This window comes from Sparus aurata, chromosome 19, assembly GCF_900880675.1.
Source record: "Sparus aurata chromosome 19, fSpaAur1.1, whole genome shotgun sequence".
Lineage (NCBI taxonomy): Eukaryota > Metazoa > Chordata > Actinopteri > Spariformes > Sparidae > Sparus > Sparus aurata.
In genome coordinates, this window is record NC_044205.1 from 26,670,302 (window position 1) to 26,693,463 (window position 23,162).

At 39.7% G+C, this 23,162-nt stretch overlaps 3 protein-coding genes across 3 annotated transcripts; 2 read left to right on the top strand and 1 right to left on the bottom strand.

The window, feature by feature from the left end:
• The first annotated feature begins 68 nt into the window (after positions 1-68).
• Positions 69-2,283, top strand: lsm5 (LSM5 homolog, U6 small nuclear RNA and mRNA degradation associated). The gene is made up of 5 exons (XM_030398972.1): positions 69-347; positions 1,506-1,601; positions 1,714-1,741; positions 1,832-1,904; positions 2,019-2,283. The coding sequence occupies exons 1-5, from the start codon at positions 302-304 to the stop codon at positions 2,049-2,051; spliced, it is 276 nt and encodes a 91-aa protein (XP_030254832.1). The 5' UTR covers positions 69-301; the 3' UTR covers positions 2,052-2,283.
• psme2 (proteasome activator subunit 2) lies at positions 2,272-6,766 on the bottom strand. The gene is made up of 11 exons (XM_030398970.1): positions 6,493-6,766; positions 6,190-6,222; positions 6,027-6,089; positions 5,320-5,406; positions 4,247-4,295; positions 4,063-4,160; positions 3,876-3,944; positions 3,718-3,785; positions 2,993-3,047; positions 2,619-2,705; positions 2,272-2,530 (listed from the first exon to the last, which is right to left on the bottom strand). The coding sequence occupies exons 1-11, from the start codon at positions 6,538-6,540 to the stop codon at positions 2,450-2,452; spliced, it is 738 nt and encodes a 245-aa protein (XP_030254830.1). The 5' UTR covers positions 6,541-6,766; the 3' UTR covers positions 2,272-2,449.
• A 2,359-nt stretch (positions 6,767-9,125) lies between these two features.
• LOC115570389 (E3 ubiquitin-protein ligase RNF31) lies at positions 9,126-22,993 on the top strand. Its single transcript, XM_030398938.1, has 23 exons — positions 9,126-9,341; positions 10,654-10,859; positions 11,525-11,671; positions 11,871-12,026; positions 12,135-12,191; positions 12,754-12,880; positions 12,971-13,132; positions 13,217-13,367; positions 14,071-14,365; positions 14,830-15,072; positions 15,327-15,665; positions 17,747-17,932; positions 18,077-18,283; positions 18,390-18,563; positions 19,006-19,104; positions 19,665-19,754; positions 19,858-19,972; positions 20,237-20,349; positions 20,435-20,548; positions 20,636-20,684; positions 20,875-20,971; positions 21,187-21,352; positions 22,567-22,993. The coding sequence occupies exons 2-23, from the start codon at positions 10,656-10,658 to the stop codon at positions 22,612-22,614; spliced, it is 3,339 nt and encodes a 1,112-aa protein (XP_030254798.1). The 5' UTR covers positions 9,126-9,341; positions 10,654-10,655; the 3' UTR covers positions 22,615-22,993.
• The last annotated feature ends 169 nt before the right edge of the window (positions 22,994-23,162 follow it).

A 23,162-nucleotide genomic window follows, 5' to 3' on the forward strand; every position in this document is an offset into this window, starting at 1 on the left:
TGGGGCGGGTAACTATCTTGACCTCGAATCTATCCTCTTTTTTTACAGTAAGAAGAATGACGTCATGTACTGACTGGCACAACCAGAATCAGATGAAACAACACAATTAAATCTTCGTGTAGTTTCAGTGAATATTCAGTTGTGTGTTTTGTTTAGTTCACATCACGTTTTTGTTTTTAACTCGCGGACGTCTAATCAGCGATAAACTGATATCGATTATTCACATTCGATTGCTTTAGTCTGGCTCTTGACGTTCTTTTATCGATTGGTCGTGACTGCGCGCGGTGTCTTCAGATTGAACATGGCGGCTACTCCGACAACAAATCCGTCTCAGTTGCTCCCACTTGGTTCGTAAATGCTAAATAATTGCTGACTTATTGATTTAAATAGATACTTATCAATTAATATAATAAGTCAGAGTGCGGGGGGTGTTTTTTATAGGCGGTAGTTTGTCTGTTGGTGATGTTTTGTTAGCTAGTTAACGTTAGCATCATGCTCTCACATACATACGCGTGATTAGCGCCTTTGCTAACAGTGCTGTGATCATAACATGCAGATTGATGGTGTCACTGTGTTGTATAAGTTATATACTATTTAATCTCTTTAAAGTAACATTTCCTGTGTGTAGAAAGCTTACGGGGGGATTGTTTTATACATAAAGCAGCGCAATTAGTGCTAAATCATCTTATTCTGACTATTTTCTGTACAAAGTTAACTCATTAAGTCTGGCTTAGAACACTATTTACATATTTTGTTCCATTTTAAGGTTGGTTGTTACTGAATTATGTCATTTTCAAGCAAAATACTAACATCGTTACCTGAATATCTTTCTGCTTTGGGCTGTCAGATTAAGTTACTCTATGATTATTGCATTTGTCACTATTTTCTGACATTTTATGGACTTAATGTACAATTGACTGAATCGAAAACAGATTAATTTTATAGCGGATGTAGTTATTTGTTGCAGCACTAAATATAATAAAGCATTTTGAGTAATAACAGAGCTTTATTACAGCAGCAAGTAGGGAAAAAAAAAAGTAAATATGTTAAGATAATAATGCAAAGTTAACGTTAAATGTAAAGTTTGCAAATGTTTACAAAATAAAAACTAGCAAATATACAAATTAGCACCAAAGCTGACAATTATGAGTCATCTTTAGTTATTTTTTTTAGTTAATTAATTAGGAATTTTGTTCATAAAATGTCAGGAAATAGTGTGAAATGTGTTTTTTCATTGAGCTGATGTCTCCAAATGTCTTGGTCTGTCAGACCAACAGTCCGAAACCTAAAGATATTAATTTTACTATCATATCAGTCAAATATATGCATCAAATCCTCATGTTTTAAGAGCTGATTTCAGCTAATGTTTGCCTGAAAGTACTTCCTGTCAGTTAACTAATCGTTTCAGGTGTAATACAGATGAGGTTCCCCAACAAAGGGTGCAAAGTAAGAAACAGAAATGTAATGGCAGGATCTTTAAATTCAGTGTATTTTTAATGTTTTAGAGCTCGTGGACAAATGTATCGGCTCCAGAATTCACATCGTCATGAAAACCGACAAAGAGATCGTCGGCACCCTGCTGGGGTTCGATGACTTTGTCAGTATCCTTTTTATTGTACTTAACACTCTGTTAACAAACGCATTTTCACTGCATGATTTTATCCTGTTGGCTCTGAATAAGTCCTAGAATCAGTCCTTAATCCAGCGTGTCAGACATGGTCCTGGAAGATGTGACAGAATTGTGAGTACACTTCCTGTTTCTGCATCAAGTACAGTCACGTTTAACTGCGTCACCTTTCTGTTGGTTGACATTCTTGTATCTGTGTTCCAGTGAAATCACACCAGAGGGAAGAAGGATAACTAAACTGGACCAGATCCTCCTCAACGGCAACAACATCACCATGGTTTGTAAAGATTCCTGCATGTTTACATTCACTTCACAGGTGAATCTTGACCTGTTACAGCTGTTTGAGACTTCCACGTGATAAATAATAAACATATAATTTTCTTTTTTGCAGCTCATACCTGGAGGAGAAGGTCCTGAAGTATGAGAATCGTCACTGGATGCTGACACAGTTTTTGTTTTGTGAATACAAGCTTTTTCCTATGTTGTGATCTTATGTCGATTATGTTTGTTTTGGGGTTTGTTCCTTCTTTATCTTGAAGGAAAATATTTTTGTAATAAGAATCCTAATTGAGTATTTGTTGTGTCACAAATCACACGAGTGAAAAAAAGCTTCTTTTTTTAACAAATAAATGCGAATCAAACAGTTTGAAAAACAAGCTTTCTTTATTTTTGTTTAAACTCAAACAGCAGTGATAAAACTTGGATCCAGTTGATTTATTATTTGAGTAGAATAAGTAGGACTGAAACAGAATCAGATGTGTATGTAGAGTGACTGAACACAGAGTTGATAGTGCTAAGTGCCACCTCCTCCTCCCTCCAGCATCAGTACATAGACGGCTTCTCCTCTCCCTTCGGATTGGTCACCTTGTCCTCGTTCTTGCTGATGATGTCGTACAGCTCAGCCTGTCGTAAACAGAAAAACAGATAAATGTTCTGCTTTTATCAGAAAGGTTGTGATGAATACGTCACGACTCTCGTCAGTCTGACTTACGTAGAAGCCGCGAATGTCGAGAACGATCACTCTGATCTCAGAGTAGATGGCCTCGTCCTTCTCGTGGACCAGCGCGCGGTAGTCCATCTGTAGGAAGAGAACGCAGAGTTAAAGGTTTTTCTAATAGTTTTTATTAAAGCTTTTAACAATATGGCTGCCGGACTAATACACATTCAGTGCTCTAACGCTCTGTGTCTCAAGTTTGGGGTCGCCAAAGCTGCAAGGTTCTTTTTAAATGTAGAAATATTCAAGATGTAAACAAATATACAGTTCACACTGAAACCCCAATGATAACAAGTTCAAGTTGCTTTTGAGGTGAAAGTTATTTATGACGCTGTCACGGAAAAAACAGTTCGTTTCTCTATAACACTCACCACATGAGTGTCTTTGGATGCTTTTGCCACAGCGTCTCCTCTCTCTGTGAAGTACCTACATGATGCAACAGAAACGGTTTTATAAGTCACAGTCAGTTTACAAGAATAGAAAAATAATTTTGACATCCGTGGAGAAAGGCACCAGACTCCCTTTGAAAATTACTCATTTTTGTGAGTTGTTCAGTTAGAAGATAATTTATCAACTTTGTGAAACAAAGTCTCTTTCAAAATCTTAATTATTGATGCCTTCTTATAAATTCGGCATGAAATGCAAAACATGAAGTTGTTTGTTTCAGTTTGTGACAGCATGTCTGCACCAGCCCGTCTGCTTCTGTGTCTAAAGTGCTAAAGTCTTACCTGCCAACATCTAGCAGCTGTTTGAACACACTGTTTACACGGATTTCACCATTTACACTCCATTTATGAATGAGGACACATTTTATTGATTGTAACTTTGGAGTTTTACAAATACAGAAGTAGTTATTTGTCATCTGTGGAGAAAGGCACCAGACTCCCTTTAAAAATCACTCATTTTTGTGAGTTGCTGTGTTAGAAGAAACTTTATAAACTTTGTGAAACACACGTTAAAACTGTTCTTTTGTTCACATTCTGCTGATAACAGTTGATTTTTTCCAGCTGAAATTCTTACATAATGCCTTTAAATATTAAATCTACCGCCATAACACTTGAACACAAGCAACATTCAATTATTTTGTCCCGCTTACTTGTTGATGTTGGTCTGAAAAGTGTCAGCTTTGGTCTTCACGGCACCGATTCTCTCCAAGATTTTCTCCTGCGGTGAAAAAAATAATTCACAGCTCATTGAAATTTGACACAATTTGATTAAATATTATGTGTGAATGTGATGCACACAGAAACGTACCTGGATGGCGACGCCAAAGTCATTTCCATCTTCTATTTTGGGGATGAGGTGCTGAATCCAGCCGGTGACCTACAGCGACAGAGGAAAGTTTTTACTCTCAAAACGATTCACTTTTTCAACCTAATTCACAGTTTTATAAAGGAAACTGCTTCATCATTCATCTTTACAGCGACAGTGATTCACTTACAGTGATGATGGTCTCTCGGAAAGCACAAATCTCTGGTTTCACCCTCTGTAGGAGCGCTAAAATCTTCTCATTCCCCTTGATGAAGCCACATTTGGGAGCTGAAGTAGGAAGAGGAGAAATTAGGCATTTTATTCACCGACACGAGCACTTTGTGTCGACGCCAAAGAAAAGATAAACACTTCACCTTTCTTCTTCTTCTTCTCGTCGTCTTCATTCTTATCTGTCTCCATTTCCTTTAAAATAATTTAACACAAGCAGAAATCAATACAGAGGAATCTAATATCAAGTATCAGGTCTCACATTATTACATCTTTAGGCTCTGTTGGCAGCAGCACAATATCACCAGACTCCCTAAACAAATCACTCAATTTTGAGAGTTTGTTGAGTGAAGAGAAACTTAACAAACTTTGTGAAACCACTTCAACAAATTCTTAATTATCAGTGTCTTCTTGTTAATTCTGCGTAAAAATGTTACACATTTTTTGCAATATAATTGTTCCTCATCTATGAAAGAAGACAACATTTTATTGATGGAAAATGTCAAATTTTACAAATGACGTAGTTCTTTGTCGCCTGTGGAGAAAGTCCCCAGACTCCCTTTAAAATTCACTCAATTTTGTGAGTTGGTGAGTTAGGAGGAACTATATAACATTTGTGAAATGCGGTTTGTGACAAATTGTTAATTATTGGTGCCTTCTTGTAAATTCGGCATTAAATTCAAAACATGAAGTTGTTTGTTTCCTTGTAAAAAGTGCCAGTTTGTACCAGCCCGTCTGTTTCTGTGTCTCAAGTGTTAAAGTCTTAGTAGCTGTTTAAAAACACTGTTTACACCGATTACACCATTTACACTCTATTTATGAGAAAGGACTTCATTTTATCGAATGTTAATGTCTAATTTTACAAATAAAGGCATCATGCTTTGTCTCCAATGGAAGAAGTCACCAGACTCCCTTTAAAAAACACTTGATTTAATGAGTTTTTGAGTCAATAGAAACTTTATACACTTTGTGAAACACTCTCTGACAAATTCTTGATTATTTGGGTCTTAATATATATTCAGCAAATGTTCTACATTAAGTTTCTTTTTATTTGTGTAAAAACATTGTGTGTTCTAAAAAGGTCCTTTGTGCTTTAGCGTTACAAATCAAGTTATGGGAAGAACTGAACCCGTGCTTTTAAAGGTTGTCTGAGATGGTAGGAATCCATTAACGTGCGGATAAAATCAGTGAAAGTGAAACAGCTGGCTGTGTGTCTCACCTCGTCCTCTGGGGAGGGAGGGTCTGGTATGGGGATGTCCAGAGGAGCCTGGAGCAACGTCAGGTCTGTGATGTTGAAGGCTTCATCCTGGAAACACACACACACACACACACGTGAGGAGAGTGACGACCAGAGGTTAAAGGTTATTGAGGTTGTGTGTTAAAAGATGTTTTCTTCACCCTGAGGGAGCTCCAGAAGCCCTGAGATCCTAAATTGATTAGAAAAGACGCCATTTACACCCAAATCGTTACTAAAAGCGTCACCTGTCTGGTTGAAGGTGTAAATAATGTCTTTTAAAACATTTATTTAAGATCTTGTTGCTCGTCTGCTGTAATCAAAGTCTCTGGAAGCCCCGAGATCCTAAATTTAAATGCAATTATTTACATCCTTGACATGTAAACTAATTCAGAAAAACACTTAAAGCGGGTGTATATAACATCTTTTCACATCAGTTTGGTATCTCGGGCTTCTGGACACTCTTTACGACTCCTATTGGTTGTTTTTTTACGTTTTAAAACAAGTCTCCATCTACTGCAGCTGTTTACAGAGAACACTGCGACGCCGTTTTGCTGTGAAGCTCCTGAAATGTTTCTGCAGACGACGAAAACCTCCCCTGACCTTCCATCGGCGTGTGGGTGAGGAGATAACAGCTCTATTTACATATTTTTCTGGGGTGAACTGTTCCTTTAAAATACAAACTTGCTGACCTTGAGCAAGGCATCCAGCTGGAGGATCTTCTGGGGGATGTAGCTGCAGAACAGATTCTCAGCCTGGATTCAAAAACACACAAAAAACAGACAAAAAAGAGATCAGAGTTGATGCTGCTGAATTTTTGATGGCCTGACGTGACGTGTCATGAACTCTACACACCTGTTGGAACAGTGTCAGCCGGAAGCTGTCCACCTGCAGACAAAGAAAACACGAGAATATTAAAAGCTGCTGACTCACTTTTAGGAAAAATCTTTTTTGGGTTTACTTTCGCTTTCCTCTCACACAGGAGGGACTTTCCGCTCCTCCAACGAGCTCAACTCGCTCTGTTTCCCAGCTTACCTGCTCGTGAGCATGTTACAGTCTACCTGAGATAAAATGAGGTGTTATATTAAAAGTCTCTTAGCATGAAGCTATCACATGTTAGCCTCATGATCCACAAGCGCGTCGCCGCGTCAGACTCACCTTCCCCGCGCTGTCTCTGCTGATCTTCAGGGTGCACGCCTTCGACATGTCCGAGCAGATTATTACAAAGTGACGAGACGAATAAAACTACAGTAAACTTGTTCAAATGGAGCCAGAAGCGTGCAGGTGCAGGCAGAGGAGAGCAGAGGACAATATGTCTACCGAGGGAGGCTTTCTTTTATTTCCTCATGCAAGTTTTCTTTCGATTTCAGATCGGGTGATGCGCCTCCCACTGCCTCCCCCCTCCTCCTCCTCCTCTGGAGAGGGAGGAGGTGGTTTCCTCACATTAAAACTCCAGCAGAGGACAGATCCTGTTATTATAAGTATAATCCTGCTAATAAGGTTGAAATAATGATAATAAATAAACAACAAATACGTTTTAAAATACAAGTAATGGAGGAATAATTCTCTTAAAAAGACGCGCTGTGTGGTTTAGGAAACACAATTCAATATATAATATTTAATGAGCTTATAATACAATACTTGTGAATAAACAAGCTGTTAAAAGTCCCAGAACACTGTTTGAAGCTGGAGAGGGTGGCGGGGTCCGCCACATGTAAACAAAAGTAAAAGTGAAGAAAAGTAAGAAAAAAGTCAAAGTAAAGATTTGAATTTCTTCCCCCCAGACACTTCATACTGCTTCTTTGAGTAAAAGTACTTATACTACACTGTACAAAAATACTCCATTACAAGAAGTAACTGTATTTGAAAGTGTAACTGTAGTAAAAGTATGTAAGTAAAAATAAGGTGAAAGTAAAATGTCCCTTTTCACTGTTAGCCATAAAGTTTACAATATTAATGTGGTACATCTTTAAGTAAAAGTACTTATACTGCTATGTAAAAATACTCCATTACAAGTAGAAGTAACTGCATTTGAAAGTGTAACTGTAGTAAAAGTATGTAAGTCAAATCAGACTATTGACTATTTCTACAGTGTGGTGTTGCTACTACTGTATTATACTTCAGTACATTTATTCAAGTAAGTAAATACTGTAAGTATAAAGTTGATGTACTTATACTTTACGTCTGATGCAGTATGTAATCTGCAGTTATCAAATAAAGGTTGATAAAATACCAATAAAAGTACAATATTTGACACCAGAATGTTGTGGAGTGGAAGTGTAACTTAGAGCAAAATGGAAATACTCGAGTACAAGTACAAGTACCTCAAAATGAAACTTGAGTAAATGTACTTATATTCCATTACTGCTCTGCCATTAAATGCAGGATCTTTACTTGTAGTGGTGTATTTCCCCCGTGTAGTTTAAGTACTTTTACTCGAGGAAACTATCTGAATACTTCCTGCTCTAGTTTTGGCAACTTCATTATGAAAAGTTGGCTTTTATTTTGAAAAAAAATTTACTCAAACAAATTTAATAAGCTAATAATACTTTTTTTCCATAAGTGAATAAACAAGCTGTTAAATTACCCAGAACACTGTTTGAAAGCTGGAAAGGGTGGCAGGGTCCGCCACTAAGTAAATGTGAAGAAAAGTAATAAAACAATTCTTCCACAAAACTACATACTGCATCTTTAAGTAAAAGTACTTACACTGTACTGTAAAAATACTCCATTACAAGAAGAAGTAACTGCATTGGAAAGTGTCACTGTAGTAAAAATATGTAAGTAAAAACAGGGAGATAGTAAAAGTACTCAGTTCAGTAAAATGTCCCTTGTGACCGTTTGGCATGAAGTTTACTGAGGTGCATCTTTAAGTAAAAGTACTTATACTGCACTGTAAAAAATACTCCATTACAAGTAGAAGTAACTGCATTAAAAAGTGTAACTGTAGTAAAAGAATGTAAGTAAAATCAGACTATTGATTATGTCTACAGTGTGGTATTGGTACTATTATACTTAAGTATATGTATTAAAGTATTGTACTGTAAGTATAAAATTAATGTACTTATACTTGTATAAGTACATTGATGTAGTATGTAATCTGCAAATTAACTAAAATTTATACTTGAGTAAATGTACTTAATTACATTCCATGACTGCTCTGACATTAAATGCAGGATTTAAACTCGTGGTGGAGTATTTCCACAGTGTGGTGTGAGTACTTTTACCCGAGTAAAGTATCCAAGTACTTCCTGCTCCAGTTTTGGCAACTTAATTATGGAAAATCGGCTTTCATTTTGAAAAAGAAAATAACTCAAACAAATTTAATGAGCTAATAATTAAATACAGTTTTTTTTTCCATAAGCGTATAAATAAGCTGTTAAATGTCCCAGAACACTGTTTGAAGCTGGAGAAGGTGGCAGGGTCCGCCACATATACACAAAGTAAAAGTGAAGAAAAGTAATAAAAATTTCTTCCACAAAACTACATAGTGCATCTTTAAGTAAAAGTGCTTACACTGTACTGTAAAAATACTCCATTACAAGTAGAAGTCCTGCATTGAAATTGAACAAGTACTTCAAATTTATACTCGAGTAAATGTACTTAGTTCAATTCCATCACTGCTCTGCCATTAAATGCAGGATTTAAACTCGTGGTGGAGTAATTCCACCATGTAGTATAAATACTTTTACTCGAGTAAAGTATCCGAATACTTCCTGCTCCAGTTTTGGCAGCTTAATTATGGAAAATCGGCTTTTACTTTGAAAAATAAAGTAAACTCTGACCGGAAGTGGAGCCGGAAGTGGAGACGTCAAACTGGAGTTCCGCATTAAAGCAGAATTAGCTTCAGCAGCAGCAACAACAGCTCACCGCTCTCAGACATGAACTCCACACATAAAACACGTTAGTTTGTATTAATGGCGACTTGAACACTGGCGGGAAAACACGCAGAAAGACGGACCAACGGTCGGAACACTTGTCGACGCCATCTTTACTGAATCCAGCAGGTATGTGATGAGTTGTTCAAGCTGTTTATTCACTCACTCAAAGTTTCGGTTTCAACTGACGAGAACTGTTGTTATCTTGATTTTTCTTGCTAGCAGACGCTTAAAAACTAATAACTGACACGTCTAACTGCTCGTAGGTGACATTTAATGTTAAAGTGACAGTAGTGTTAGTGTTGTCTTCGTGTGTTTGTGGGTTAATAGTCATCTGGACGGTTGTTTACTGCTGTACAGTCACTGACAGTGAAGCCATGATTTATCCTGGACTTTCCTCAAGTCGTCATCTGGTGAATGAAAAGTGTCGGAGTCAGTTTACACCACATAAATCCTGCTTTTCTGCCACTGGCTGACAATTTAAACCTAACATAAATGGCAGACCGTCACGTTTTACATTATTTCACACCTCATTTTGCACCAAAAGATTAAATCTGAGGTGTTTCCTTTCCTTCCTCTTCTAAGTTAACTTTGACTGATTAAAACTACTTTGTTCCAGTTACATTTCATTCATAGTAGTTTAAAGTGTTATAATGTATGTATCTAATAAATCTCTCTGTCAGTAACTTCTTGAAAACCCACTTTTATAGACTTAGTCATCTTTTCCCCTCTAACTGCTCTTAGATTATTTATATTTTCATTCCTGTCTTGTGATGTCCTTATTTATTTTCCTCTTACTGTCCTTTACTGATTTTATTTGTTATCTTTAATCTATTTATTGTCCTTTATTCCTTTTTTATCTGTATCATTTATTTATCATTTATTTCCATTTTTTTAATTATTTTTTCCTTCTCTCTCTTGTCTTTTTCTGTTTGTGCCTATTTTATTACTTTTATTACTTTTACATGAAGGACTCATGTTGACTCCTTGTTTTAACTTTACATCAGACGAGGTTTCTTCATGTTTGTCACTGGTGAGAGTTTATTCTGGAATATTGTGAGTTTCCTGCTTTTGCTTGATGGTCAAAGCACTTTGTGAACTCTGTTTTTAAAGGTGCTTTATAAAGTTTATTTATATAAATATTATGTTGTCTCTCTACTTACCCCATGTGAGTTCCCTCCATGGGGATCAGTGATAACCACCTGTGGAAGAAAGAGAACTGAAATTAATCTGTACTCTTTCTTCTTCTTCTTTTGAGATAATTGAACTTCCCAGCAACCTATTTGTTATTTTCTGACTAATCATTTTGTTAGAAAATGACAGAAAAAAAATGTTCAATTGTTTTTGTAAGCTAAAAATCTAAAACCTACATTTTTTAATGATATACAACATATGAGAGTGAAGTTGGTTCTATGATTGTCGTCTCTCTGCTCTCTGGCAGCGATGAGCGCCGGTTCCCCTTCGGTCCAGATGGACGAGGTGAGGAGGAGATGTCAGTCCCTCCTCTCTGTCTCAGGCTCGGCCCAGGATGTGAAGGCTGACGTCCAGACGATGGCCAACATCCCGCTGCCTCTGTCAGAGAAGTACCGGCACTTTGGGGCGGAGGCCGTGTTGAGGGAGAACACGGCCGGCCGCAACAAACAGGAGGTAAAGTTAGTTTTCTTTCATCTGAACCTGTTGTGGTGTTGGTGCTGCTCAGATAGATCTTACTGTGGACATCTTTCATATCTTTTTTTTTATTTTTATCTTATTAAATGAAAGGAGAAACTTTATTTTCTTTCCTTCCCTGTAACAGTAAACTAAATATATTTGTGTCGTTGAAGAAGCAACACATTTGAGGACAACATCTTGGGGCTTTTAGGAAACATTAGATTCTATAAATCTATATTTTTATTTAAAGCTGAGTGATATTTGACCACCAGGGGGCAGAAAAACTACATATAAACACACAAGATGATACAAATTTAAATAAATTAAATAAAGAAATCAAAAAGAAGATTTTTTGTTTTTATTGTTTCTTGTTTTTAGACGTCTGCATGGAAATTAACTTGAGTAAATATACTTATTTACATTCCATCATTGGAAACAAGTGACAAAGAATGTGTCTGTTGTTAAGAAATAAGATTTGAGAATATTTAAAAATATATATATATACAGAAAAAATATCAAATCAGTAACACCTTTTATTTTACACATTGATGTGAGTTTTTGTAAACTTAAATAAACGTAAATACCAGCTCATGAACTGGTGGAACTTAACTTCATTGCTAATTATCTTCTTTCAATGACCCAAATGTTTCTACCACGCGCAGGTTGTGGAGTCTTTGAGCAGACTGGTCAAGGCCTTGAGTATCCTGGAGAAGTACGGCTGTAACCTGACGAGTCCTGCGAGGCCTCGATACTGGAGGAGCGTCAAGCACAACAACCCCGTCTTCAGAACGACGGTGGACGCCGTCAAGGTGAACAAAAACCTGTGAACATGTCATTTTAGTTCAGGTGAATTTTGAGTATGACTAATATTTACCAAATAATCATCCCCTTGTTCTTTCCATTATACAAATGTAATGATTAACCTGCTGAATCATTTATCACAGAGATGAAGTCTGAAGGTCGCTCGTGGTCTTTAACGATATAACAACCTTCATTTTTCCTCCACAGGGAGGCAGGAGAGTCCTGTTTCTGTACGGTTACACCAACCAGCAGATAGATGGCCTCAGTTTCCCCGACGAGGTCTCTGAACCGGACACAGAGAAAGTCGCTGCAGTGACGCTGGAGGTCATGACCTTACGCACAGAGGTGGACATGCTCGTCAAGGTCGGTGTTTGTTTGTAAGAATAATTGTTCTTCAGCTGTATTCTGGTGTGAATTCACTGTAATCCATCTTTTTTTTTTTTTTTTTAATCTGTGTATCTGTTTGTTTAGGGCACACATCCTCACCCAGAACATTACAAAGATATCATCCCATCCATCGTCCAGCAGGTCGGTGCACTCATACAATCATTCACACACTGTCTGTTTACTCACGCATCAGGAAACTGAACATCTGGATACAAAAGTCTAAAACAGAACTAAAACATCACAGGATAAAACTGTCCTGCTGAACTCGTGAGGTGCTCGTTTAATACAACATGTCAGTTTTTATTTATTTTGCAATATCGTGCCGCTCTTATCACGATATTCACAAACAATCTTAAGCAGCAACCGCTCGTGTCTAACTTTACAAACAGCGTAACGCAAATAATCTGAGTGTAGCACAATCTTTATCTGCAAACTGTGCAAACACACCCTGTTTAAACAGAATGAATAGGTGATAAATCTGCAGCATTTAATTGTTGATTTACAACTTCAATGTCAGCATGATGAAGGAAACTTCGAGGCTTCAGACTGTTTAGAAATACAGATCGTGCACACAGTAGATTTGTGTGAGTGAGTCGGTTGTTGATATGCGTTTGTGTCTTCTAGGAACACATGTAGTGATCACTTGTCTTCATGCAGTTATTACTTCCTGTGTTGACTGTGATGCTGCTGGTTTCTTCCTCAGAACAAACCGGTGAGTGACGCTGCGGTCGTCCCGCCTGCAGAGGAGCAGCAGGCCGACAAACTCCAGCCGCCGACTCCTCCGCCTAAACCAACTCTGAGCACCGTAGGACCCCTGAAACCACTGACAGGTGAGCTGCCTCCTCACCTCTCCACCTGTGCTGGTCTGTTTCACACGTCATGTTATTTAATATCTCCTTCTTTCCCTTCATCATGTGCAGCCCCTCCTGCAGTGAGCGACTGTAATCTCTGCGGCGGCCCTTCGTCTGTCGTTTGCCCGTCTTGTACCAATCAACCATTCTGTGACGCATGCGATGACCTCTATCACCGCCACCCCTCCAGAGCCAATCACAAGAGAGATAAAATACAGAAAACCAAAGATGGTACGTCAGATCAGCTTTAAAACAGGGTGTTAGTGTGTTTTTGTCGCTTTAACTTGTCGTCTTTGTGCGTTTGTTTCTCTGCAGAGACCTGCAGCATCTGTGGGATTTCCCCTGTTCACGCTCAGTGCTCCACATGTGTCCAGAGGTTGTGTATGAAGTGTGACAAGCTTTTCCACTCTCACCCCGACCGCAAAGGACACAAGAGGACTATTATTACACCGGCTAAAACATCAAGGTGAGGAGGAGGAAAAAAAGGAGCTTTAAACCAAATAAAGTTCAGGTTCACTTCTTCATTCGGCTGCAGTGTGGTCAAACCATCAGAGCTGTGGTGCGAGAGAGAGAACTTTTGACCTCGCTGAACCTTTCCTGTTCTCGGTCAGTGGAAGTTGTGGGTGAGAAGTTCTGCAAATGAACAAAAATGCTAAAACATCTGATTTCTTCTTATTTTAAATACGTAAACCTGAGTGAGAAGTTGATCTTTAATGCTCAACTTGTCTCTCATCACATGTTGTCGTGTTTCAGATTTTATTACAGGCTGGTTTGCGTCTCTTTTTTTGCCCTTTTACCAGTTTTATCCTCTATTCTCACTCTTGTAAGTTTGTCTAACCTTTTAAATAATTGTCATTTCCTTTTATTTTCCTGAGTACAAGAGATCAGCCAGTATAAATTTAGGTTGAAGACATAATGCTGCACTGAAATGTCTAAAAACAATCAGACAATGTTCATCTGTGAAGGGTCGCTGATTAAAAATGGAGTTTACATTTGCTTAAACCTTTATTTTTCAGACTCTGGAGCAGACAGAAACTTGAAATAAAAAAGATTTAGGCACTTAAGAGAGTTGATAGAAAGACTAAGAACAAGCAGCGCTGTTAAAGAAAGTGAAGGGGCTCATAGACTGTATTGTAAATGTAATGTTGTTGCTTTTCTGTCTTCTTCAGTCCCTCTCTGTCACCTTGGGAGTGCGCTCACTGCACGACGGTGAACGAGACGCGAGCCGTCCTCTGCTCGACCTGCGAGCGGCCGCGACTCGCTACAGCTGCGTCCACTGTTCAAGAAAGCCTGGCGTCAGTGCCGACGTCACCCAACACAGAGTGGCAGTGTAAGAGCTGTACGGTTGTGAATCAAGGCAGCAGCATCCTCTGCGAGGTGTGTGAGCGCCCTCGTCTGGCCACTCGCCCTCCAGTCGCACCGGTGCTGTCCAGCCCAGGATCTCTGCCTGACTGCGGAACAAAGGTTGGTCTTTAAAAAGCCCAAAACTACGGTGGCCCTGAAGTGCAAAACACAACGGCAAATCAGAAAACACGAACACAAATCAAAAAACACGAACACAAATCAAAAAACACGAATGCAAATCAAAAAACACGAACGCAAATCAAAAAACACGAACGCAAATCAAAAAACACGAATGCAAATCAAAAAACACGAACGCAAATCAAAAAACACGAATGCAAATCAAAAAACACGAACGCAAATCAAAAAACACGAATGCAAATCAAAAAACACGAACGCAAATCAAAAAACACGAACACAAATCAAAAACGCAAATGTTAATGTTGTTGTGGTTTCTGATTTGCGTTCGTGTTTTTTGATTTGCCGTTGTGTTTTGCACTTCAGGGCCACCGTACAAAACGGAATAAAAATGCTCCGTAAAATCAGCCTCGATGTTTACTTTTGTCTCTTTTCTGTCTCTTTCTCAGTGGATGTGCCAGTTCTGCACCTTTGTAAACACCAAGCCCGCTGTGGTGTGTGAGATGTGCAACCTGTCGGGGAAAGACTCCTCTGGAGTTTCTCTGCCGCAGTCGCTCCAGCAGACGCCGTCCATCGCTAAAGAACCACCTCAGCCGGGCGTGAAGCCCCAACCGAAGCCCAGAGTCAACCTGGAGCTGAAGAGACAGAAGGCGATGAAGGAAGACGGCCTCCACCTCATCCAGCAGATCAGAGTAGGTCGACGCTGATGAATCTCACGAATCTCGCACAATAGTTTTCTTTTTACAGACAGTAGCAGGAAAATAAATGAGATGTGATGAAGGTGGAGGATGCATCTGCTGCAGAGCTCGTTTGTCTGCTTCCCAAAGAAAAAACGATTCATTCTGCAGATTATTTTCTCATGTAATTGATAAATCATTCGACTGTAGAGCTGAAATGAGGAAATGTTTGGTATTTTGTTTAAAAACGACGTCTTTGTTCCTCACAGGAAGCAGAAAAGTGCGGCGTCAGTCCTGAGGAGATGTACGCCGCCATCTTGTGCAGCGGCAACAACACCAAGCCCTGTGATTGGCTGACGTCAGAGCTGCCTCACCTGCTGGATGAGATCTGCGCCATGGCGGCTTCGGTCCAGCTGAACTACAGAGCAGGGGATTCTGGGATAGAAGCCGCGGTGGAGAGAGACGGAGGGGAGCCGGAGCCGAGCGTCGCTAACGTCACAGGTGGAGGTGTGAAGCTGTCCAGAGCTGAAGCCAAGCGGGCGTGGTTAGCAGCAGGAGGAGACACGGACCGAGCAGTGAGACAGCTGCTGAGAGACAGACAGGTCAAGGTAGGACGAACAGAGTCAGAGTCAGATGTGAAGAAGAAAGTGAATGTTTTATTTTCAGAAAAACAATTTCACATTTTATTTTATTCTTCTGGGAAAAAAATCAGATGACATTATTATTTTTTTTCTACTTTCTCTCAAAGTTCTTATTAATTTTAAACACCTTGGAAAAAAAAATTAAATAATTTTCAGGAAGGAAAAATGTTTTCACTCATGTCTCGTGTTTTCATAGATGGAAGAAAAAATGTAGGAAATTGTGAAGATTCTCCTCCAACAGGTGAAAACAATTCTTCTGAATTGTTTCGTTCAGTTTTTATCATTAAAACATTCGTCCGGAAATTTTTTTCATTTGGCTTCAGACATAAAAAAGACAAAAATCTCCTGAATTTATTTATATTTTTACTCGGTTTCGTACATGAAAATTGTTTGTATTTTATTCTCCTGGGAAAAAATCACTCTGCTTCACAAATAAACTGTTTTCCCATCTGTGAAAACATTCTTTTAATTTAATTTCAGGTAGGAAAAATGTTTTTCACTCATGGGAAGAAAAGAAAACTTTTTTTTCACATGATTTCACAGGTGGAAGAAAAAACTAAGAAACTTCGAAAGATTTTCTTAAAAAAATGTTTTATTCAGTATGATGTGAAAAAAAAAACAACTTAAAAATGTCTCTTTAAAAAAATAGAATAAAATGAAGGAACTTAATTTTTATCCTTGAATGACCAAAAAAAGTCTTCTGAATTAATTTCTTTCAGTTTTATAAGAACAAAAATCTTAAAAAACATTTTTTCACCTGGTTTCTCTTTGAATTTCTTTTTTTTCACATGGTTCAAATTCCCCTGAATATAAAAGACTCAGTAAATAGTCTTTGTTTTGTTCCTTACATTGTTTTTAAACTCATGTATGAAACAGAGTGAACAAAAAAATATATATTTTCAGGATTGAAAACGTTTTCTTTCGGTTTCATACATGAAAAAATCTTTACGAGATTCATTTTTATTTATTTTTTTCACTTGTTTTCACAGTTTGAAAACAATTTAGGAGATTTTTTTTCCCATTTCAGAAAAAAACGTTTTCCTTAATTTCATTTTGCAGATTTCTTCTCCAGGAAAAAACAAAAAACTTGAGAAATTTTCCTTTCATGTGTTTTCACAGATGGAAAAAAAAGAAAATAAGGAACAAAGTTGGTTTCAACATTGAAAATAAAAATAAAACCTTTCCACGTTTATTTCTCCGTGGAAAAACCTGCCTAGAAAATGTTGTCAGTCCTTTTAATACTTCTGTAGTTTTATATTTTTACAGTAGCGCCATTTTCCCCTGAATAAGTTTGTAGGGATACAAACACTTCATATGTTGTTGGATCTTTATTGATGCGTGAACAGAACAGAAGAGGGAGTCGATCCTCTGCTGTGCTGAGGCTGATATCAGCTCTCTACAGATGATTCAAACACGGCAGACATTTTGGACGTCTTTGGAGTATTTCTTGGTTTTTCTGACCTTGAAAGATAACTCAGAAGAAATACAGTCTGTGGTGTGTTGGGAGGGATGTGTAGGAGTGTTGTACTGACCCGGTTCATGAGCAGGATGTAGAAACTGAGGCGGTAGACGAAACAGTATGTCTGCAGTTATCAACTCAACATGAACTTCATGAAGATACTTTAAAACAAAAGTTCTACATCTTTGTTATGTTCCAGCGATTTACTGAAGCGATTTAAAGGTGCAATATGTCTGAATGTGACACCTGTTGAAGTCTTTCTGCTTACAAATATATGTAATAAATCACCAAAGTAGCTGCTTTGACTGTAGCTACTGTTAGCTCGGTTAGCCATGCAGCTAGCACAGGAGAGGTTTACAGACACAGGAGCTAGCTGGTTAGCATGCTGACGTACGTAGACTTCTTTGAAACGATGATTTTTGTCATCTCTGACTGTTTTAAACTTAAATTCTGACATTTAAACGCCCTAAAATTCACCCCGATGTGTTTAGTGTCTTTAAAATCTTTTGTTTGTGTGTTTGGCTTCAGCTGCCGGCATCACAGGTGAGAACATCCCTCGTATTTAACGTCCCTCCCTGTTGTGTTGCAGATGAAGGAGCTTCACTCTCTGGGCTTCAGAGATGCGTCTCAGTGCGAGGACGCCCTGCGGCTCAGCGGAGGCGAGGTGAAGGGCGCTCTGTCTCTGCTGCAGCGCCCTCTCCTGGAGCCCTTCCACCAGCGCATCTGGACCGACCAACCCGAGCCGCCGATCGACCCCAACAACCCGGACAAGCAGGTTAGACTGCACGGAAAATAACCTGAGGGGACACCTGTGCTGGCAGGGGAATGTTGTTTTTATATAATTAAAAGGCACCTCCCTGTGTGGTTTCACCTGTGCTGCTGCGTTAACTCCTTGTTCACCTGGTGTGCTCCTGTGCAGAGGATGTGCAGGCGTCTGCTGGCGCTGTACGACCTGCCCAGCTGGGGGCGCTGCGAGCTCGTCATCGCGTTGCTTCAAGAGCCAGATGTCAACTACTCTCTGGAGGACGTGGTGAACGCTGTGAAAATGTCTCACGACAAAGATTTCATCCGCCGTCTCCTCAACAACGAATGTCCCTTCTGTTGTGGCGTCTTCCCGCGCAGCAAGGTGGCTCACCGACACACGTGGTCTTAAAAACTCATTATTTGCTTCATTATTAGTTTAATATTCACGACACAGCTGCTCATGTCTTCTTCTTATCTCCGTGTTTCAGATGCAGTCTCTGACTTCCTGCCAGTGCTCCGTGTGTCACGAGTGCTTCAAGCTGCACTTCACCATCGCCGTGAGAGACAAACACATCAGAGACATGGTGTGTCCCGGGTGTGGCGAGCCGGACATCAACGACCCGGAACAACTGGACAGCTACTTCTCCACGCTGGACATACAGGTACCGAGTGTGGAATCCTCAAGTTTACTGAAGGTAACGGTGAGAGATATCAGGTCGCTGGTCGCTGTAACTTCCAGGAGAGAGTCAGAGAGCGAGGGAGGAAGTCGGTGAACGAGACTAAATGTCACATGACTGAGCTCAGCACTCAGCAGAGACTCCGGTTCTGGTTCTGGTTCTCTGTCTCCTCTCTGTAACGTTACGTTCATGAAGTAAAGTCCATTTTCCCTCCAGCTCCAGTCAGCAGTCGACATTACAGAACAGAAACACACGACAAGTGACGATAAATCACCTTTTTAATCCCAAAAGTCAAAAACTCACCTCTGAGCTTCTGAACTATTTCCTTATTTTGTGTTGTTTAAGTGATCCGTTATTTTGTGCATCTAAAATATGCGTTTGTGTTTGTTTTTAACCGTAAACTTTTCCTTGTTTTTGCTTTTCCCAGCTGCGGAATTGTCTGGAGAAGGAAGTGTACGAGCTGTTTCACAAGAAGCTGACGGAGCACGCCCTGATGAAAGACCCGAAGTTCCTGTGGTGTTATCACGTGAGTTCTTTCTGTCGCGTTTTATCGGCGCTCGCGATCTGATTTCCTCGTTTTACCTGCAAGTTTGCATACGCTGCTTTTCATACTCCCCTTACTTTTATTAGTTTTGGGTTATTTTTGGCTCCGTTGTGTCGCTTGAGTTCAAACTGTGAGTAAACAAAGAAGTGATGGAAAAACAAGATGCGTGTTTGCTTCTTTCACTTTGAATAATACTTGATGATCTGATATTTAATATTTCACGGGGCTGTTGGGCCTCGACGGAGGTAGAAAGTATTTAAAGTTTACAACTGATGACGTCCTCCTGATAATGTCTCATGTGTTATTCTGTGTTTTTGTAAAGTTCTTTTGTAAAAGTCAGTTAATGCCAACAATGTTTTCTCTGTCTTCTCTTTTTATTGACTTTTAAAGAGAATAAAAGAGTAAAATCTACAACGCAGGAACATCAGACCTTTTTTAAACAGCAGGAGGAGAAAAACATTAAATCAATCAATAAAACAACTCTAAAAATGATGCATATTTACATGAAGTCTGGTCTAAAAGGTTGAACGTGTCTTCCTCAGTGCACCTCCGGCTTTATCAACGACGGAGACCAGCTGAAGGTCACCTGTCCGTCGTGTCGCAAGAGTTTTTGCGCTCAGTGTAAGAAACCTGTGAGTACCGTGTGTTCCCGTTAATCATCACGGTCGATAAGAATAACGAGACGTTTCGTTCAGCCTTGAACTCGTTGAACTCCCTCCTGTGTTTTGTTTCCAGTGGGAGGCTCAGCACCAGGATCTGTCCTGTGAGCAGTTCCAGCAGTGGAAGAGGGAGAACGATCCCGAGTACCAGCGGCAGGGCCTGGCCGGATACCTGAGGGACAACGGCATCAGTGAGGCCGCAGACTTTAACCACACACTTTCATTTCACTTTTTCATAACCAGGACTTCACTTTGTGTTTATAATTCCTTATTATCAGGCCGCCTCACACACCACAGGGTTTATTTATGTCCTTTTGTTGCCACAGCAGCTAAAAAGTTCAACCTTAAACCTTCTAAATACTTCTTCGGTTATGTATTTAAGTTTGGAGCAGAAGCCTCACCTCCAAATGTTCTGTACGAGTAGATTTACCAGCATGTGTGTCGTCCTCTCGCAGCCTGTCCTCACTGCAGGTTCCAGTACGCTCTCACTAAAGGCGGCTGCATGCACTTCAGCTGCTCCCAGTGCCGGTACCAGTTCTGCAGCGGCTGCAACAACCCGTACCACAAGGTGAGACGGAGCTGCATCACCAGGACTGAAGTGTCAGCCTTGTTTTGTGAGTTCTTCCTCCCGTGATTCTTTGTTTTGTTTGCAGACGGTATGTAAGACGCCTCAGTGCGCTTTCAACGGTCTACACGCTCATCACCCCCGAGACTGCCTCTTCTATCTCAGAGACTGGGAGCCGCCCAGACTACAGGAGCTGCTGAAGGTGCAGATGCTGCTGGTTTTATACATTTACACTCAGGTGGCAAAGATGTAACTCTAATACTGAATTTTCCCCTTTTTCTGCTCTCAGAACAGCGGCGTGGAGTTCAACACAGAACCTTCTACTGGAACACAATCAGGTAAAACACTTTCTGTCTCCTTCTCGTCCAGCTTTAAACGCTTCCTCTGGTGTTTCAGGCTTCAAACACATCCGTCCTCCATTCCTTGAAGACCTGGAATCCAAACAAATGTCACATGAGCTTTAAGTTCAGGTTGTCTCGAGCCAATCACTGATGAAAGAATGTGTTTGTGTCGTCCTCTGTGAGACAGACGCTTGTTGTGTGATGGAGCAGAAAGATGAAGGAGGTCTGCAGACCGACTCGCCGTGCGGCGCCAAAACACAGCCGGGACAAGCCGGACTCTGCGAGTGAGTTTCTGACTGCCTCGTTCATTCAGCCTGAACACAAATAGAAAAATAAAGATAACAGAAACCAAAACAAGATCAAAAAGGTGATAAATCAACTTGTTTGTGCTTCAACGAGCGGCCAGAACATCCTCCTTTCTCAGAGTTAGTCTCTGATTGTCTCTCCTCACTGGTCCAGTTTATCCCGTCCTGTTAACAGAACTCTTGTGTTCCCACAGGAAGCACTACAGGGAGTACCTGGTGAGTCTGATCAACGCTCACTCTCTGGACCCGGCGCCGCTCTACGACGTCCAGGAGCTGATCCGGAACTGCGAGAGATACCTGGTGGACAAACAGAGAGCGGAGAACGAGGACGATAACGCTTACCACGCCCGGCTGCTCAAGGTGAGACGAACGCGTCTTCAGCTAGAGCCAAAGAGAGTTTGACTCATCAGACTGTCAGGATGCTCTTTAGCAAGGCGCTAGCTTCAAATCTGGTTCTTTCTAACATCTCTTTTAAATTAACAAGGCTCTGCGTAACAGTTTCTTATCAGTCCTTCCAGAAAAACGCGGAGTTTTTTTGTGGCAAAAATCCTTGATTATGCGGCACGTTTTCTTAAAAAATGTGATGGAATATGCAGGATATTTATGCAACTATTTATGCAAAACTTGCAAAAACTGTGGTTTGATGAAAAAGAGAAAAAAAAGTGATTCCCCCACCACCCTGTTCTCACTGGGCTACTACCTTAATGTAAAGAGTCATTTCTTATTACTTCCTATGATAAGCAGCACACTACATCACAGAAAGTGCTGCAAATATTTCAGTTCTCATCTTGTTTTATTTCAGACTTTAATAAACACATGGCTCAAACTTACAAAACATTGATGAGCCAAACAAGTTTTGTAGCTTTACAAAAGGAATATGCTACAACTTCTGTAAAAATGAATAAATAAAATATAAAAAGTAAAATGTGCTTCCTGTTTTACAGAGATAACAATACAAAACAGACATCTTCTGTTAAAATAAGTGTTTCCAATGCACAAAGTGGAATCTCTTACTGTAACGTAAATACTAATATACTTACAACTGGAAGGTTTTTGAAACTAGTATGATTTGTTGTTGGCAAATGAGACTGACTTGCGAGCTTCATCATGGCTTCATCGCGGGGTTTGCAGCTTTTCGATGATGTTCACGTCGTTTAATTACGTCACTTCATAACGTTCCCATGGCAACAGGGGAAAATGGCTGCTCTTGTGTGAAGTAAACGCAACATTTTTCAACTTTCTGCTGAGATATATGTGACTTTTTTGCAATGAAAATGCGAGGATTATGAAATCATGCAAGCTCCGCATATTTTGCGTGGAAATCGGCAATTTATGCAGCCAAAGTGCGGCGTATTTGAAAAAGTGCAGCCCCCGTATAAATATGCAGACTTTGCCTGATTATGCAGTGAATTATGCGATCGCATAATCGCGTTTTTCTGGAGGGACTGTCTTATTGACCGCACGTGAGCGGATTGTAACATGACATGAAAATCGAGACCTTCCTCGTCTCTTGGTTGTTGTTTTTTTGGAATGAACATTAACAACTCCTGACCTGTTTGTTCTCCCCTTCACAGAAACTGATGGAGGTTCCTCTCGGAGAACAAGTTCCTCGAAACAAATAAAGATTCCTCGTCAGAACGTCTTCCGCTTCGGTTCTCACAGCTGAAGTTAATCGTTTGTTTCCTCGTCGGTCGTCTTGATAAACTGATTATGAAGGAATTCATCTTCCTGCTTCACTGAGATTCTCATTTCAGAAATATATTTTACTTTGTACGTAAAGAGCTTTTAAAGGAACTTTTATTTGAGTTGGATCGTGTATGAATGAAAGTTTAGAGATTTATCTTTTGCACAAATGTTTGTTAAAACAATGACACAAAGAAATGAATCGTATCTCTGGAGGTTTAACGTTCACATTCTGTCAAAGACTGTCAGATTTTCTGCTGTCGGTGTTTCTTTGTCTTTTCTTTTACATGATGATCAATAAATCAGAAGAGATCGGAAGATTTTTTGTCAGATTATTTTATGTCACACCTCTTTTATTTTAAATGTTCTTAGCTGTTGATATTAAAACAAATAAAACATTTGAGGACTTTTTAATGAACAAAAAGTGCCACAAAGTGATAATTAATATCCAGCAGACTGCAATCCTGGAAAATCGTTTTTTAAATAC

Excerpts from the sequence above, each read along its gene's own strand:
- lsm5 (XM_030398972.1), top strand. The coding sequence starts at position 302 with ATGGCGGCTACTCCGACAACAAATCCGTCTCAGTTGCTCCCACTTG. Across the intron at positions 348-1,505 it reads GTCTCAGTTGCTCCCACTTG|AGCTCGTGGACAAATGTATC; the intron begins GTTCGTAAATGC and ends TTAATGTTTTAG. Across the intron at positions 1,742-1,831 it reads CTGGAAGATGTGACAGAATT|TGAAATCACACCAGAGGGAA; the intron begins GTGAGTACACTT and ends TCTGTGTTCCAG.
- psme2 (XM_030398970.1), bottom strand. The coding sequence starts at position 6,540 with ATGTCGAAGGCGTGCACCCTGAAGATCAGCAGAGACAGCGCGGGGAAG. Across the intron at positions 3,945-4,062 it reads TCCGAGAGACCATCATCACT|GTCACCGGCTGGATTCAGCA; the intron begins GTAAGTGAATCA and ends CTGTCGCTGTAG. Across the intron at positions 3,786-3,875 it reads ACTTTGGCGTCGCCATCCAG|GAGAAAATCTTGGAGAGAAT; the intron begins GTACGTTTCTGT and ends TTTTCACCGCAG.
- LOC115570389 (XM_030398938.1), top strand. The coding sequence starts at position 10,656 with ATGAGCGCCGGTTCCCCTTCGGTCCAGATGGACGAGGTGAGGAGGAGA. Across the intron at positions 15,666-17,746 it reads TGAGAGACAGACAGGTCAAG|ATGAAGGAGCTTCACTCTCT; the intron begins GTAGGACGAACA and ends GTTGTGTTGCAG. Across the intron at positions 17,933-18,076 it reads CCAACAACCCGGACAAGCAG|AGGATGTGCAGGCGTCTGCT; the intron begins GTTAGACTGCAC and ends GCTCCTGTGCAG.